Source organism: Mus caroli, unplaced genomic scaffold, assembly GCF_978045245.1.
Source record: "Mus caroli unplaced genomic scaffold, Mus_caroli_1 scaffold_3, whole genome shotgun sequence".
NCBI lineage: Eukaryota > Metazoa > Chordata > Mammalia > Rodentia > Muridae > Mus > Mus caroli.
Window position 1 is genome coordinate 71,283,825 of NW_028227258.1, and position 18,046 is coordinate 71,301,870.

The following is an 18,046-nucleotide window of genomic DNA, read 5'->3' on the forward strand; positions in this document are numbered from 1 at the left end:
GTTCTAAGGACTGAAGCTTTAATGCTGTGATCACTTTCTCTTAAAATTCCTGTTAGCAAACCAAAATTGTAATGTGCCATTTTTTTACCTGCAAGATATATGTTCTCCCATTAATGAGCTATCCTCTTTGTAAAATATTAGCACTGGCTTTAGTATATCCCAGTGTATTTTGCTTGTTTTGAACAGTTAATCTCTCATGGGACTGTAATGTCTTGACCTGCACCATCTGACAAATGTCACCTTGTCCATACATTCTGTTGTGACCCACACTTCTCCAAGATAACTAAAAGGAAAGTTTTTGGTTTTTTATTGGAGAGTGTTTGCTTGGGGTTGGGGGGGGGGGGATCATTTGGGAGGGGGTTGGTATGGTTTGGTTTGGTTTGGTTTGGTTTGTGTGTATGTCCAGGAATCTCTGTCCAGCTGTAAACTTTGGCCTGGAGAAAAAAAAAAGAAGTTGCAGAAAATGAAACAGAAGAGGCAGAGACACAACTGTGGAAGGCTTGATGTGCAAACTCAAGGACCTGGCCCATGGCTGAAGCCCATAGAGAGTTTGAGGTGCAGGACAAGTTTGGTTTGAAAAAACAAAAGCACTTTCAAGAGCAACATGAGAGATACATGGGCATGTAAAATCTTAGCTCGGCTCTTCCCTCTGGGAGCCTATGCCCTGCTGTGGCCCAGTGACTTCGCCCTGAAGAGGAACAAATGGGTCTAGCTTCTGCTCAAACCGCTATTGTCCAAACATCTGGCCAATGGGATCCCCCAGCAATAGCAACCTAACCACCTCAGACGGATTTCCCTGCAGGACCATAGTGAGTGGGGATGAAGTGGCCAGAAGGAGGTGCCAAAGGATGGGTTATGAGACAGCACAGGCTAGTCAGCTCCCCCTGTCTTTCAGAGAAGATACCCAGTCTCCTGGCCTTATGCAGATAGGCTCCATCATTCCTCAGGCTCTGAGCTCAGAGGGGAGCACAATAGAAAGGGGGCATTTTTTTTATTCCAACATTTGGAATACACAGTATGAACTGGAGTTCCCAGAAAAGAAGCTACCCCTATGTTACAGATCCACAAGATGGACTGACTGTTTAGACCTTCGTGGTTAAAGCCCTGGAACATGGCAGATTCAGAGCCAAAATATCTTGGGTTATCTTTAGTTCCCTTAATAATCATTCATTTCTTCCTCTGTCTCTGACTTAACTTCCTTATGACTGTCACATAAGTCCTTTTAAAATATAGTGACAAACCACTAGTTCTTATCAAACAAAAGTTAAGCACACTATCGGCCAGCGTCTAGAAGCTACAAGAGATTAGCTGCAACTCACCTGATGTCCCCACACACCTCACAGCAAATTTTCTGACCCTCTGACTTTTGCAACCTTTCCACCCCATCTTCCACAATGATCTCTAAGCCTTAGGTGTGTTGTACATGTGTCTGTTAAGACTGGGACTTTTTCTTCTTGATAGAGTTTCTCACTGACCTGGAGCTTTCTAAATAGGCTAAGATGTGACCACAGTGATGGTCAGGGAAGCCCAAGGATCCCTGGGACTAACCATCTCCCCGGTTCTGGGATCATAAGCACCATCACCACACTCAGCTTTTTTAAGTGGGTTTCAGGGACCCCCACAGGAGATATCCCCTCAGCTCCATCTTGGGGTAGATTTTACTTACCAAATTCGTACATCAACAAGTGGCCACGTCTCAAACAATTAGATGTGAGTGTTCCTGACCTAAGACTGTGGCTCTGCACTGCCAGAATGGCTTGTCAACACAAAATGACATAGCAGGGCTCAGCATTAGAGAGATCTGAAAACTGCTTCTGCTCTGGAAAATCACCACCACAGTGAAGCTGCCTCCACTGACACATTCTCCATAAGCAATCCGTAACGCAGGGAAGTGGAACCAGAAACCGTCTCCAGAGTCCAGAAGGAAGGGGCTTTAGCAAACACCGCATACCAGCAGTTTATGTTAGCAGTCAGTTAACGCTATGCTTTTTCTAGGAAGACTTGATCAGGAAACACAAGTTCAGGGTGGGGCTGGAGATATGCAGTGAGAGAGCAGGTTGCTGGGGCAAACCCTGAGTATCTCTCACCAGAGACTAAGAGAAGGCACAAAGAACTTCTTGCTTGGTCCGAGATTTGGGTGGATACAGATTATTTTTTGCCTTTTATGTGATGTTTTATAGTATGCTTTTAATTTTTCCCAAAATATACTAGGTAGGTTGTTCCAATCACTTAATAGGTTCTGAAAACTTCTACAGAAAATATGAGGAGTATCCATCCATATTTTGAACTGTGTGAAATATAAAAGTACAAGTACTGACCTTTGCCTCATGAAACAATCACTAAGAATGGGGCCTCCCAGGCTCAACCGGTTTTTCCATTGCTTTATATTTAAACTTCAGTTAACACTGGGGTTCTGTAGTGGAGGATAAAGGGAACTTGAGGTTGTCAGGAAAAAGGATAAAAGAACCAGGGCATCAACATGGGGGTAGGGATGGGGAGACTTAGAACTTGCAGAGCTGGAGGAATTGTTAAAGAGACACCAGTCACCTGCTGAGGGTGTGGGATACAGGGCAAGAAAAGCCAGACCCTTGGAGGAAGTGTACAACTTGGCTTTTCCTGCTGACCCTTCAGTCTTCAACCCTTTGGTCTCTGTTCAAACCCCTTGCTGTTCTGCCCAGTGAGAGCCCTCACAACCAGACACACATACCAGCAGGACAGCTTTCCTGAGACCCCTCAGGACAACTGTGCAGAAAGGGGCACCCTCAGACTCTAGGTGGGGTAGTGGAAGGGACGCCCTACTGCTGTATGAAGAATAAGTTAAGCATGTGGTGGGGACAGTTTATGCCACGGGTCAAGGCGAAAATGTAAAATGCCCAATGATGATGTCACCACGTAATGGTGACATAAGTGCCTTGGAACACAATATGAAAATTCATCACGGTTAGGTGGTAGAACCCGAAACATTTAGTTTTATTTTTTTCATCTGTAAAATTGTCTTTTCAAATTTCCTATGAAGTTTACTGCCCCTGCCTTTATTCCTCAGGAAGAGCAGAGCTGACTGTCCACCACAGTCCATATCCACTGTCTATATCCACCTGGGCCACCAGTCCCTCACCCTGCAGACGGTCAGCCTGCATTACAATGTCATTCACCCGTAACAGCCTCTTCCTCAGACAGGCCACACGGCCTCTTCCTGGATGCCCGCATACACACACACCCCCTCCTGGAAACTTCTCAACAGCTTCCCACAGCCTGCTCTCTCCCCACATGCTCCTCATACTCGGGATCTCCCAATAATGGGCTCGCCCTCCCACCTTGCTCCATCCCAGCTGGCTTCACTCTTTTGATGATTATTGTTCTTATGGTTTGCAGCAAAAACAACAGCCAGTGACAGACTGAGTGGTCAGCTCCCTTCCCCTGGGCCCTGGGCCCTGGGCCCTGTGACTGGAATTCTAGAGTGGCATTTGTGTTGACTACCCTGCCACTCCATCCATCAGCTTTTTGGTGTTGGTGTTGTGTTCACACGGTTCCAAACAAGGAATACCAGCATCCCTTACAAGGAAGGCGACTTTCCTCACCATGGCCCTAATTCACTTCAGTCACTCCTCACACTTTTACTCGCTACTCCTGGTCTAGTCAGTCCCAGTCTCCGTCACTTCCCCCCCCCCCCACCCCCACGCTCACTCACCAGATCCATAATGGTTCCTCTGCCCACCACCAGGATGTGGCTGTCTCCTCCATGGGGTGATGGTTGCTTGGCTCCCAGCTGCCCATGCCCCCGAGCTGTGATAGATCTAATTGTGGAATGATATCACTATTATCTTTGAACCTACTCTAACTACTACCTAATAAGTACTTATATACTAAGTAATAACATTTTTAATATGCTAATAATAGTTATCATTTACTGTGTTGTAATGCTAAGGATTGTAAATGCATTGTTTCCTTTCATTCTCAAAACATCACTAACAGGAAGCTGAGTGTATCGCAATTTAAAGAGGATCAAATTGAGGCTTCAGGACTTTTTTCCACCTAAGGCAAAGTGAGGGTTTGATAATGGTTTGGTTTGAATCAGGGGTTGTTTTACTTTGTGGGCTTGGTTGGGGAGTGCTTTCTTTTGTTTTCATGTGGTGTGGTAGGTTTGGTTTAGTTTGGTTGAGCTGGGGTCTCACAGTAGCCCTGTCTTGCCTGGAACTCACCACATAGACCATCCTGGCCTACAACTCCTGGCCCTCCTACCTTGACCATTGAGTGCTGGATTTCAAGCATGAGCACCACACCAGGCTCACAACAAGGTTTAAACTTGATTCTGCCTATTCCAAAATCTAGGTTCTAGCCACTGCCCTTTACAACAGCCCTTCTGAAGCAGTCGACAGAGTCTACCGTCTGTCTCCAACCAGGTTCTTGTCCCACCTTTCTCAAAGAATGAAGTAGGCAGACAGTGAAGAGCACAAACTGGGGGTACTTTATTGTTCGTTCCCTTTAAAGGAGATAGAAGTTGAAACAGGTGTCCATGCTAACTCTGAGAAGTATTAGAACCCTGGGAACTGGTACACCTCAAAGGCTGGAGCCCTTCGAGTGCCAATAAGGAGCAGAGCCTTGGAGAGCAACCCTGCAGGTCAGCAGTGGGAATAACAGAAGCAGCAAGTCTTCTGTCTCCAGAAGGCAGGAGCGGAAGGTCTCTGGAACAACAGGTCTCCAAAGCTGGAGTCACAGGTCTCTCAAGTGTCAAGATCTGAACATTTGGGGCTTCCAGGCTCAGAAGCCAAGTCTCAGAGAGTACAAACAGCTGCAGAAGAAAATTCCCTTCCATAGCCCACCAGGCAAGGGGAGCCTTGAAATATGAGATGCGCACAGGTCCCCCACCTGCAGCTGCTCAAGTCCCGGAATCCAGCAAGCTTCCTGCCTAAGACCCAAGGACCTTCCTCTCTATGTCCCTGGTGATTATGGAAGGCACTCTTCCTTCTTCAATGAGCAAGCCAGCTAAAAGCCAGACACTTAAGTCTTCAGGAAGAACTTCTGAAGAAACCAGGAACATCTGGAGCACAGCTGCAGGCCAGGGCCAGGGAGCAGGCTTTGAAGTCTTCCTTCTGTTCTTCCCGGGTGGGCTCCTACAGCAGCTCTGGAATCGAGGATTCATAGAAGTGCCAGGGTGCCAGCTGGGCTTGACTGGTTGGATGTGGGTGTGCCAATAAGGTGAAAAAGGTAGCATCAATCAGGGAAAATGTGTCAAACCTGGGGAAGAGAGGGCAAGCAACATGAGCAGCCAAGAGCTGCCAAAAGTTCACAATGAGGTCCACAGGTCTTTTATATCTTCAGGGGCAGGGAAACTGTATGAAGGTTCTGTCTGTTTCTGGTTGCTATGGTGACCTTGGCAGCATGCCTACTGCTTCCCAGCTGCTGGGTTCACTAGGGGATTTCACTCAGCGGGCGCTTTTGTTTCTTGAGGCCTTTTGTTTCATTTTGCAGCTACTGTGACTGTTCTAACACCACAAAACCTCTGAGACCCCTTTGCCCTCCCAGCTTCAGAAAATTCTGGGTGTGGGATCAGGTGAACCCACAAAACACTTCTGCTAAGCTAGTAAGGACCACTGAGCTAGGGGAGGATAACACAAGTACCTGAATCAGTGATCAGGATAAGATAACACATTAGAAACCAACCTAGGCTACATGGTGAATTTCAGGCTAGCCAGGGATATATAATGAGACCCTGCTTCAAAAAGGACCCACAAATCCACAAATCCACAAAATGTCAGAGTTCTGCATTTTTAAATCTTTAAAAATGTGTTTTGCCTATATGTATATCAGTAAGCTACTATCGTGGGTTCTGAGAACCCAACCTGGGTCCTCTCTAAGAGCAGCCAAAGCTCTTAATTGACAAGGCACATCTTTGGCTTCAATTCAAAGGCATTTAATAAACTCAGCATTCTATAACCACTACCATGATTTGATATCAGCCCATTTTAACCCCTTTAGCAACCTCATGCCCACTGACAGTCCTTCCCTCTGTCTCAGACAACCACTAACACACTTTCTGTCTCTGCATGTGTCCGCTCTGGGAATTGCATAGACATGAAACCACTCACTAGCCTTTAATGACTGTCTCCTTCACTTGCTTTCAGTTCGTCTCTGCAGCACACATCAGTACTCAGTTCTTTTTATGGCTAGCACTCCATCAGGTATATACCACACTTTGTTGACACATACAGCAGTTGATGAACACCTGTGTTATTGCTACATTTAAAAAATTACAAGTCATACTGTTCTCAGCATGAGTGTTCACACGGCTTTTATAAAGATACACCTTTTAATTAATTCACTCAGGAACATACCAAGACATAGATAGTCTCCTTGTACACAGAAAGCAAACTACACAGCTTTTCATGCCATTCACCTTCTTTGTGAAGTAGTGTGCTGACTTTGTGTCAACTTGACCCATCTAGAGTCATCAGAGAGGAAGGCGCCTCAGTTGAGGCAATGCTTCCATGAGACCCAGCTGTAGGGCATTTTCTCAATTAGTGACCAATGAGGGAGGGCCCAGTTCATTGTGAATGGTGCCATTCCTGGGCTGTGGTCCCTGGTTCTACAAGAAAGCAAGCCATGGGGAACACATACACACATACACACACACATGCACACACAAAATAAATACGTGCTGGAAAAAGAAATTACAATGACTCATAGGTGTCAGTGAGTCCATCTTAGCTTGTTGATGCTTTTCCCAGAGGGGAAAGTGCATGGAGCAGACGGAAGTCATCATGAACCTTCCTCTAGAGCTGTAGTTCTCAACTTTCCTAACGCTGAAACCCTTCAATACGTTCAATACAGTTCCTTTCATGTTGTGCTGACCCCAACTATGGAGTTATTTCCTCGCTACTTCATAACTGTAATTTTGCTACCGTTATGAATCACAATGTAAATATTTGATACTCAGGATATCTGATATGCAACCCCAAAGGAGTCAGAGGGTTCTTTACAAAGGTTAAGAACCTCTGCTGTAGATAATTCATGAGGAAATCAGTAGCAGCCTTTATACAAAAAAGAAGAAGGGGAATCAGTATCCTGATCATCCTCCACCTTGGGTCTAGACAAGGAGGCATGGGGAAATTCCCTGAGCTTTATTCTAGCACACCAAGAGGCTACCACTGGGATGTCTTTTGTAAGGAATGAGGCAGAGTGACCCAAGGGAGAACGTGAGCATTCGGAACTGTAGAGAGAGGAAAGGTGTCACTTCCTCTCAGTGAAGAGGAAGCATCATGTGAGATCCTCCCCACATGAAAGTCCTAAATGAGTCTGCAGGCAGAAGAGGGTCCTACTGATGGGTGGTTCTTGTTTTCCTCTGGAGGAAGGATGGAAGCAGGAACCCACGGTCTCTCCACCCCCTCCTCCTTCTTCTGGAATCAGAAATGAGTTGAGCTCCCAGAACTCTGAAAAAGCATTGCCGTGGGGTGGGCAGTAGGTGACTCTTGACGTACCCCTGCAACATCCAGTGGCTCCCAGGTTCCTCTCTGCTCCCAGTTCACCTGCCACACCCTCAGGAAGAGCTCCACTGCGAGCTTCTTCCCCACCCCCTCTCCCATCTCAGCTCCCCAAGTTCTGCCCCCTCCCCCAGCTCTGTCTATGAGGGTTGGGACCGCTTGGCTTTGAGACAGGGGTTTTAGATATATATTTGAGACTGGCCTTGAGCTCACTATATAATCTACAATGGCCTCACACTTGTAGGAGTCCTCCTGCCTCCACCTTTTGAGTGCTAGGGTAACAGGAATGTACCATCACTCCAGACTCAAGACACTTTCTAAGGTAAATGTGTATCGTTTTGAGAAGTGCCACAATTCATGCAGCCCTCTGCCAACTCCCTTTCCTGCTTCATTTTTTTTTCACCAAAAGTAGTTAATATTTCAACTGAAGTACTTATATATTTAAATCTTTAAGGAATGATGCTTTTATTTCAATGATGTGGTTCCCATGAGTGAAGATGCTGGATGCTAGGCACATGTATATTTAATTTATATTACTTTCCAAAACAGTAATAACAGTTCACACTTCCATTAGCAGTCAATGAGGACAGCCTTTCCTGGCATCTCTGACATCTATGAAAAGCTTGAGCAACTCAAAGGCACTAATGGAGTTTGAAAGCCCCACTTCCAGGCTGAGGGTGAGGAATAGCTTGGGGGGCTCTTGAAAGATGGGGAAGGCCTGGACAGCAAGGATATCTGGGGCCTGAGGAGGGTAGACTGAGGCAAGTGCTGCTGGCTGCTGGTGAGATTCTACCCAACCTGGGTGGTCTGGAAAGGTGGGGGCCAGGCAGGGAGGAGAGTAGACACACACTCAAAAGTGAAGAGCTGCTTTGCTGGACATAGACCAGAAGGGTGGGGTCTTGGCTGGAGACTAGGATGGTGGGGCTTGGCTCCTGGGAAGACAGAAGACTAGCAGGGATGGTGACATTCCTGAGGACCACACACACCAGTATCCTCTGACCTTGGGTTTTTTTCCATGGACCTAGTACACATTGTACACAGGGACAGACTTACTGGGACCAAATACATAAATATTTTAAACCACAAAATTTGTAGTTTAAGGGTGTGGGAGCTATAACTCAGTGGTAGAAGAATTGCCTATCACTCAACACACAGGGGGAAAGTGTAGAACCTAGTGAGATGTCTTCTTGTCAGTGGAGATATATCCCTAAAGGGGATATTGAGGCCACAGCCTTACTCTTCTCTCTTACATCTAAGTCATAAGGCAAATTGTTTCATATGTGTTCCCATTACAGTGCACTGCCTCTAGGGTCAACCTACCATGAACTTAAGTCTTTAACACTGTGAACCAAAATTAACCTTTCTTCTTAAGTTGACTGTTTCACATCTTTTGTTACAGTAGCAGAAAGCTAATACAAGTACCTACTTTCAGGTTAGATATGATTCCATGTCATTCAAAGATATTGAAAATAATCCTTTAAAATGAAGAGATGAGATGGACATGGTGGTACATAACTTTAATTCCAGCACTTGAGAGGCAGATACAGACAGATCTCTGAATTTGGGGCTAGCCTGGTCTACAGAACTAGTCCCAGGGGATCCAGGTCTGCACAGAGAAACCCTAACTCAAACCAAACAAATGAAATATAAATCATATTCATGGGTTTCAAGGGTCAACATTCTCTATAAGTTGCCCTACAAAATCAAAGCAATGTCAATCAAATTCTAAAAGGTTTTATTGTGGAATTTGTTGTGGAACATCTCACACTGAAGTATATATTTTTTTAAGATTCATTTAGTTAATATATATGAGTACACTGTAGCTGTATTTAGACACACTAGAAGAGGGCATCAGATCCCATTACAGATGGTTGTGAGCCACCATGTAGTTGCTGGAAATTGAACTCTGAACCTCTGGAAGAACAGTCAGTGCTCTTAACCACTGAGCCATCTGTCCAGCCCCTGAAGTATATTTTTTTAATATTTGTTTACTTGAGGGAGGGTATTTGTTCAGGTTTTATTTTATTTTGTTTTGAGAAAAGGTCTTCTTTTTTTTTCTGCAAAAATATCTTTTTAATTACCAGTAATTGGGGGACCTAAGATTTCCCAATGATGATTTTGTGTTACTTCTTTTTTTTATTAATTAGGTATTTTCTTCATTTACATTTCCAATGCTACCCCATAAGTTCCCCAAACCCTCCCCCCCCCCACTCCCACTTCTTGGCCCTGGCGTTCCCCTGTTCTGAGGCATATAAAGTTTGTGAGACCAATGGGCCTCTCTTTTCACTGATGGCCGACTAGGTCATGTTCTGATACATATGCAACTAGAGACACGAGCTCCGAGGGGTACTGGTTAGTTCATATTGTTGTTCCACCTATAGGGTTGCAGATCCCTTTAGCTCCTTGGGTACTTTCTCTAGCTCCTCCATTGGGGGCCCTGTGATCCATCCAATAGCTGACTGTGAGCCTCCACTTCTGTGTTTGCTAGGCTCCGGCATAGCCTCACAAGAGACAGCTATATCAGGGTCCTTTCAGCAACATCTTGCTAGTGTGTGCAATGGTGTCAGCGTTTGGGGGCTGATTATGGGTTGGTCTTCTTAAGTAACCTTGGCTAGCCAGGAACTCATAGAGTTCTGCCTGCCTTTAGCTCCAGAGTGCTAGAATTAAAAGTCTGTGGCACCATGCCTGATTTAATCATTTTTATATTATGTACATTGGTAGTTTGCTTGCACATATGTAAGCGTACCACATGCATGCCATACCCATGGAGAAGGCATTTTTCTTTTTTTTTAATTTTTAATATTTTTTTATTACATATTTTCCTCAATTACATTTCCAATGCTATCCCAAAAGTCCCCCATAGTGCCCCCCACTTCCCTACCCACCCATTCCCATTCTTTTGGCCCTGGCATTCCCCTATATTGGGGCATATAAAGTTTGCAAGTCCAATGGGCCTCTCTTTCCAGTGATGGCCGAATAGGCCATCTTTCCATACATATGCAGCTAGAGACAAGAGCTCCGGGGTACTGGTTAGTTCATAATGTTGTTCCAACTATAGGGTTGCAGATCCCTTTAGCTCCTTGGGTACTTTCTCTAGCTTCTCGATTGGGAGCCCTGTGATACATCCAATAGCTGACTGTGAGCATCCACTCCTGTGTTTGCTAGGCCCCTGCATAATCTCACAAGAGACAGCTATCTTTGGGTCCTTTCAGCAAAATCTTGCTAGTGTATGCAATGGTGTCCGCGTTTAGAAGCTGATTATGGGATGGATCCCTGGATACAGCAGTCTCTAGATGGTCCATCCTTTCATCACAGCTCCAAGCTTTGTCTCTGTAACTCCTTCCATGGGTGTTTTGTTCCCAATTCTAAGAAGGGGCACAGTGTCCACATTTTGGTCTTCATTCTTCTTGAGTTTCATGCGTTTAGCAAATTGTATCTTATATCTTGGATATCCTAAGTTTTGGGCTAATATCCACTTATCAGTGAATACATATTGTGTGAGTTCCTTTGTGATTGTGTTACCTCACTCAAGATGATGCCCTCCAGGTCCATCCATTTGGCTAGGAATTTCATAAATTCATTCTTTTTAATAGCTGAGTAGTACTCCATTGTGTAGATGTACCATAATTTCTGTATCCATTCCTCTGTTGAGGGACATCTGGGTTCTTTCCAGCTTCTGGCTATTATAAATAGGGCTGCTATGAACATAGTGGAGCATGTGTCCTTCTTACCAGTTGGGACATCTTCTGGATATATGGAAGGCATTTTTCTTAATAAATGATTGATGTGGAAGGGCCCAGCCCACAGAGGTGGATGCTGCCACCCCTGGGCTGGTGGTTCTGGGTTCTATAAGAAAACAGGCTAAGTAAGCCGTGGGAAGCAAGCCAGAAACCAGCACCCCTCCACCACCTCTCCATCAGCTTTTTGCCTCCAGGTTCCTGCCCTATTGGAGTTCCTGACTTGACTTTCTTCAGTGATGAACTACTATGTAGAAGTATAAGCCAAATAAACCTTTTCTTCCACAACTTGGTCATGGTGTTTCCTCCCTCACAGCAACAGTAACCTCAGGACTGTACACTAATGAGATGTCCAGTGGCCCAAGACAAGATGGAGTTGGTCATCAGAAAGACCCAGATGTTCATAACACTTTCATCCTCATGTGCCAACCTCCAGAGCTGAAGGCAAACTTGGTCAATGGCTAAGGATGTAACCAATCATGCTTCCTAACGAAGCTTCCATCAATAACCTGAAAGGATCAGGCTCAAGCCAGGTTTAGTGTCATGCACCTGTTATTCCAGCACTCAGCAGTGAGAGGGAAGAGGATCAGGAATTCAAAACATGCCTCAACTACAAAGCAAGATCAAGGCCTCTGGGACTACATGAGACTGTATAAATAAAGCAAAATGAATAAGAGGGCTCAGATAGCAGAATATATAAAGGTTCCTTGAGTGTAAAGTGCTCAGAAGGCAGGAGAGTCCTTTACTCCTCACATGCCTGGCCTTGGGCATCTTTATCATCTGGCTGCTAATCGGCTTCCTTCATTAGATCCCTAATGAACCAGTACACCAATGTCTGCCTGGCTCATTGACCCACTCTAGAAAAATTAATCAACCATATATCTGTTATAGTATGTTTAAAGATTTAAGATTATTTTTTAATTAGATGTATATATGTATTGGAAAAAATAAAATGTGCAACTGAGTGCACATGGCTGCAGTGACCAGAAGAGGGCACCAGATATTTCCCTTGGATCTGGAGTTCAGGCTGCCCCACGTGGGAACTGTAAACACAGTTTCAGTTCCCTGCTGAGCTAACTCTCTAACCCTATTTCTCTTTTTTTATTGTATTACATTTATTCATTTCTGTGTGCATATGCATTGTGCACACATATATAGGCACACATGCCACAGCATGTATGTGGAAGTCAGAGACAACAGGAATTAGTTCTCCCCATCCACCATGTGGGTCCTAGGGATTAAATTCAGGTCAGCGGGCTTAACACCCGATGTTTTTACCCACTGACTCACCTCAGCAAACTGGTCAGGGGTTGTTTTTGTTGTTGTTGTTGTTTATTTGGTTGGTTGGTCTTTTGGGGTGTTGTTGTTGTTGTTGTTTTTAGTTTTGTTTGTTTGTGTTTTGGTTTTTTGAGACAGGGTTTCTCTGTGTAGCCCTGGCTGTCCTGGAACTTAATCTGTAGACCAGGCTGGCCTCAAAATCAGGGATCCACCTGCCTCTATCTCCCAAGTGCTAGCATTAAAGACATGTGCCTCAATATTTGTTTCTTTGACTGGGTGTTTTGTGTTGCAATTTTTATATTTTTGGTGTAGTCTATAAGCTGTTTGTACATTCTTGACATTTAAATAAAACATTTAAGAGACAGGCATGAAGAAGAAAGAGTGACATTAAATCCTGAAGCAGCAGAGGAAAGCATTGATGAGCTGGCCTGGGTCAGAAGAGTTCATTCCCTCCAAGAACTTCTACTGTCCCTCCTTGGTGGACAACCTGCAACTCTAGCCTTTAGTAACCCACACTACACATAATTCGTTGGAAGATGAGGCCACAGTGACTGTAGTAACACCCTGTACAAATGCAAGTACTGTGGAACACAGACACTGTGGGAAGTGGTGCTGGTGTTCTTGACAGTTTCTGATATTCATGGCAGAGGACAGATAATACATCCCAAGTCAGTCCTACCCCAACAGCCAACCTGGGTGACCACCCAGTTTATGGACCCAGTTGCCACTGTTCCAACCTCCCATGTGTAAGGGTAACTAGATGATAGGGTTAGAGCTACTTAGGCAGGGCAAGGAAAGAATAGAGCTGACTACAGGAAGAGGGAGAGCAGGACCACGTCCTCTGCCTAGCCTCTGGGTGTAGTCTTGGGCCATGTGCAGGGAAGAAATCCGCTGCAAAGTTCCCAGCTCCAACCCTCTCCTGGGAACCTAGACGATGCTCAAAAGCCAACTTGAAATCGTTTGGACTAATGAAAGTCAGTCTACATCTGACCACACCCAATTCCACCCCTTGCCTTCTGCCCCCACCAAAATTTCCAGTGTCAATGGCCCTTCACGTCTCAGTTTTAATTAAACTATATCCCCAACGCAGGCAAATGTTTTGCTACTCATTTTATCTCACTTTGTTTTGTTTTGTTCCTTTTTTTCAAAGCTCCCCCCTACCACTCACCCCACCCCACCACCCACCTCACTTTTTCATTAAGACTGGGTCTCAGTATGCAGCCCTGATTGGCCTGCATGTCTCTATGTAGACCAGGCTAGCCCCAAACTCAACAGAGATCCATTTGTCTGCCTCCTGAGTACTGGCATTAAAGATGTGCACCATCATGCCCAGGGAGGTGAAGTTTTATTTAGCAGATGGGCTCTGCACCTTCATCTCCTCTCTAGCCTTGTGATCCTGATACACAGCAAAGCCTGCCTGCCAGCCTCCTGAGGGACCAAGCATCTCCTTCCACCACCAGACCCTGTACCAAAAAAAAAAAAAAAAAAATCCCCCTTGCCCTCCAAGAGCCTAGCTGATTGTCTGGTCATCTAACCACAGAAAGAAGGGGGCAGGATGGGACTGGATTCCACCTGTCTTTATCAAAACTTTCCCTCCCTTGACTTGCTTTTAATAGATGTACCTCAGATGAAGTAGGGTTAATTGCTGAGAACTAAACGATGGCTCAACTCTTACATTCCCTGAATACCTAATTCTGACTCCCTCTCACAGCCCAGACCTCTTAAGCTTTGGCTCCCATCCACGGTGCCGCCAGTTCTTCTTCCACAAGGCTCAGAAAATTAACTGACTTTCTTCCTATGCCCACCTGCCAGGCTCCTTCCCCACCCCCCTCCTTCTTGACACGCCCCCCACCCCACCCCCACCCCCACACAACCGCAGCTTCCCTACCAGTAACCTGCTCTCTGTCCACAAGAGGGCAATCCCTCCACACCCCAAAGTATCAACAACTGGGTGTGGTGTACTTTTCCAGAGCCACTGAATAGAGCCTATACTGAACAGCATGGAATGGGGGTGGCCCGCCCGGGGACCCTCTGGCTGTCCAACAATGTGGTAAGACCAGGACACTGCTGGAGAAGAAAGGTTTTTAAGAAATATAGCTGTTGCTGTTTACTTGCCCTACCCGGAGCAAGGGAAGACCATTTAACGTCTTAAGCGGATTGGAGAAGGGGTGGGTAGTAAGAAGTGAAAACAGCTATGGTCTCCACGTGAAGTCCAGATCTTTGCCCCTTGGGGCTTGGCCAGGATGTTGTCCAACTTGGGTTAGGCCTTCCCTGGAGGAATGGCAACAAATGCTGTCTCCATGATACCCAGACACATCACACACAGCTTTCCCCACACCTATGATTTAACTGTACACAATAGACAGTTACTCCGTTGGCCATCTACTCTGATAGGGATTGAGGGTTCAACTAGGTTCCAGGGAAGTAGCTCCATGAGTCATTCTGCAGGGATAGGCTGGGTCAATATTGACAGAAAGGCCTGATGCCGCATTTGGCATGTCTCAGGACCCCAGCCCTGCCCTGTTTACGAGCACCTCGTGAGTCACATGTGCGTGGAGCTGCCAGCTCCTTAGCTCAACAAAAAGGACCCCATACCTGACACTAGGGACCGTCTCCTACAGTCTCCTCCACCTCCAACTGGAACACAGGCAACTACAGAAAACTCAGTCATCCTGTGTCCCTGCTCACCTCAGATGTGCCTCTCCCCACCCCTCCCTCATATAACACACAAACACACAGTGAAAAGGTGGATTGCCCAACGTCAGGGCCCACCTAGTACACCCTGTTTCACCACACCCAGACCAAAGTGTGTCTGCCAGGAGACTGCTGGGACTACTGCAGACCTGCTTCTAGAGGCCACTTTCTCCTGAAGGTCACTTGATTGAGCCTTTGTTTAAAGTGGCTTTGCCTAGAGGGGCCTCCTCTTCTAATACCCATAAAGATTCCTGGTCAGCTGGCAGACCTTGCCTGCGTGGGTCAATGAGCTACTACTCCCAGAGATTAACTGTGGCTAAGACCACTGGGTGGTGGGTCCAGCAGCAAGGCAGGAAGCAACTGGAAATCAGTGGGAAGCCAGAACACATGAGTAGGCATAACAAAATCGAAATATTTATTGTATAACTACCCACCACTGGATTCGACCAAGATAGGCCCCTGGAAGTCATCTCAACCGTCCCATTTTATTTCAGAGCTTCATTGTAGATCAAAGCCAAGGCCCCCAGGAAGGCAACATACTCCTGGAAGTTTACTTCCTGATCCTTGTTACGGTCCAGATCATCCATCAGCCTTGCAATTTCAGCATCCTGCAGCTTCTAATACATTAAAAAGGAGAAGTCCACACTCAGTGGTGGCCAGCACCCTAGATTCCTTTCCCCTTCCCTGGAAATCCGCTCTCACACAAGTAGCTCTGCTCGTTGTGACCAAAGATGGGCCTTCAGTTTGGGTTTACCTTGATTTACTCTCCTCAGCCCCTGCTCCTCCCTCAGGGGACAGGGCAGCATGGAGGCATATGGGCATCCCTCCACAGGAAGTAAGATCAGGAACTGTGATTAAATGCCACTCAGATGAGAGGCGGGAGGGGGAACCGGGACAGGCGCTACTCACAGAGCCAATGGTGAGCTCCTTCTGGATCAGCTCCTTCAGCTCCTTCTTGCTCAGGGTGTGCTTGTCACCTTCCTTGCCAGAGTACTTGTGGAAGATGGCCACGAGAAGGCCAATGGCCTGATCCAGAGGGCATGCCATGACTGATCACTGGGCTAGAAGAAGCTGTTTGACAGAGGGGCTATTCAGTGCTGCTGATAGCAGAGAGTTCTCTCACCATCGCCTGAGCCGGGTGACTACTTGCCTGAGGCAGCCAGTCTCAAGCCAACACAAGTGGCAGCCAGAGCAACTTAGGTGAGGGATATAAGAATGGAAGGGACTTTGGGATCTGTGAGCACTGTCCTCCAGGGCTTCCAAGAGAACTAGGGCATATGACTGAGCAAGGAAGAGAATGGAGACTGCCCCTGGGCACCTCCTGACAGAGCCACACACTGGGCCGGTGACACACCCAGGCCAAACCCTCCTGCACCCCAGAAGAGCAGACTCGGGTTGCCGCCCCATAGGGATGCATTAGCCTCTGGGTAGCTGATCATGGCTCTCCCTGCCTCCCTGGGCTCCAAAAACTTGGATCCCAATGCATTCCACCCACTGAGCGTGCAGAGGCTGACGGGGGAAGGAAGTGGCTTAACCCCTTGCCCAGGAGCGGATAGACCCTAGAGGGACACCCCCACCCCACCCTCCCACCCCCAGCGAGAGCTCACCGCACGGTCGACAGCGAAACGCCAAAGGAGTGGTCGAGGGGATGGACTGTGTCGCAGTCTGGCTGGCCTTATAGTGGCCAGCATCCGTGAGGTCCGCCCAGGGAGTGCTGGCACGCCCCGACCCCACCCAGCGCCTGAGGCTAGGCAAACGTACATCCCAGCCCCCTCAACTTTCCACGCCCCTGTTGCCTGGACTGTCCGGGATTGGGAGCGGAATGAGGGAGTTTAGCGGACCCTGACGGGCCCAAAGGAGACCAGTGCAAGTCAGAGACATTAGAGTTTTCTCTAATTCCGTGTTTAGTTTTCCCTTCTGGCACGTGACTAGAAACTCTGGCTTGTGTGCTGAACCTGCCGGCCGGAGAGCAGTGTCCTTAAAGTTAGCATCAGTGTGAGGGGGACTGGGAACCACACTGATGCTGTTGCCCTCTAGTGGCAAGGTCCCCAAGTGAGGGAGGGGAAGCAGTCAGTCTACCACATCCTCTAAGATAGTGGTTCTCACTCAACCTGTCTACTGCTGCGGCCCTTTAATACCGTTCTTCAAGTTGTGGTGGTCACCCAATCATAAAATTATTCTCGTTTCTACTTCATAGCTATAATTTTGCAACTGTTATGAATCGTAATGTATATATCTGTGTTTTCAGATGGTCTTAGGCAATTCCTGTGAAAGGGGTCTCAACCCACAGGTTGAGAACCACTGGTCTAAATCTTGATAATATAGCTAAAGATGTTGAACCCAAGAGGTAGAATTTTGAGCCTTGTCTCAAAGGGGGTGTGGGGGGAAGAACACAGTCTAAAAGATTTTAAACAGCATCCCCCACCAACCATAAATTTCTAGCAACATCACTCGCCTCCTCCCACTCACTGCCTGGAATTTCATCCTTAGAGCAGCTTATGCATGAATGTGCACACAGTAGAGCCAAGCCCAGTGAGCGTTCTCAGTTACTCATCTCAAGTGAAAAGTTTTGAACATTTTCTCCTTGGGGGCGGGGGGGGGGGGGGTAGGGGGAGGAGTCTTGAGAAGAGGAAGTTGGTATGGTGTGGGGAGGGATTAGCATCCTGAAGTCACTCTTCAGTGAGTAATGGGAGGGGTGTTCCTGGAAGGGAGAGGAGAAGGGCTCCTGGGGTGGTCTCCTGCGGGCTATCCCCAAGTCAGAACTGCGGGACCATCACTGCTGGACAACAGCCCATCCCTCTGGCCTCCTAGCTCTCACGGCCTTTTCTCTTGTTTTCTCTGCATCTTTGCTGTCTGGGC

At 46.8% G+C, this 18,046-nt stretch overlaps 1 protein-coding gene across 1 annotated transcript; it reads right to left on the reverse strand.

The window, feature by feature from the left end:
• Positions 1-15,579: 15,579 nt before the first annotated feature.
• LOC110291598 (protein S100-A6) lies at positions 15,580-16,930 on the reverse strand. The gene is made up of 3 exons (XM_021158816.2): positions 16,795-16,930; positions 16,097-16,258; positions 15,580-15,804 (listed from the first exon to the last, which is right to left on the reverse strand). Exons 2-3 carry the CDS (start codon positions 16,232-16,234, stop codon positions 15,673-15,675), a joined length of 270 nt encoding a protein of 89 aa, XP_021014475.1. The 5' UTR covers positions 16,235-16,258; positions 16,795-16,930; the 3' UTR covers positions 15,580-15,672.
• Between the last annotated feature and the right edge of the window lie 1,116 nt (positions 16,931-18,046).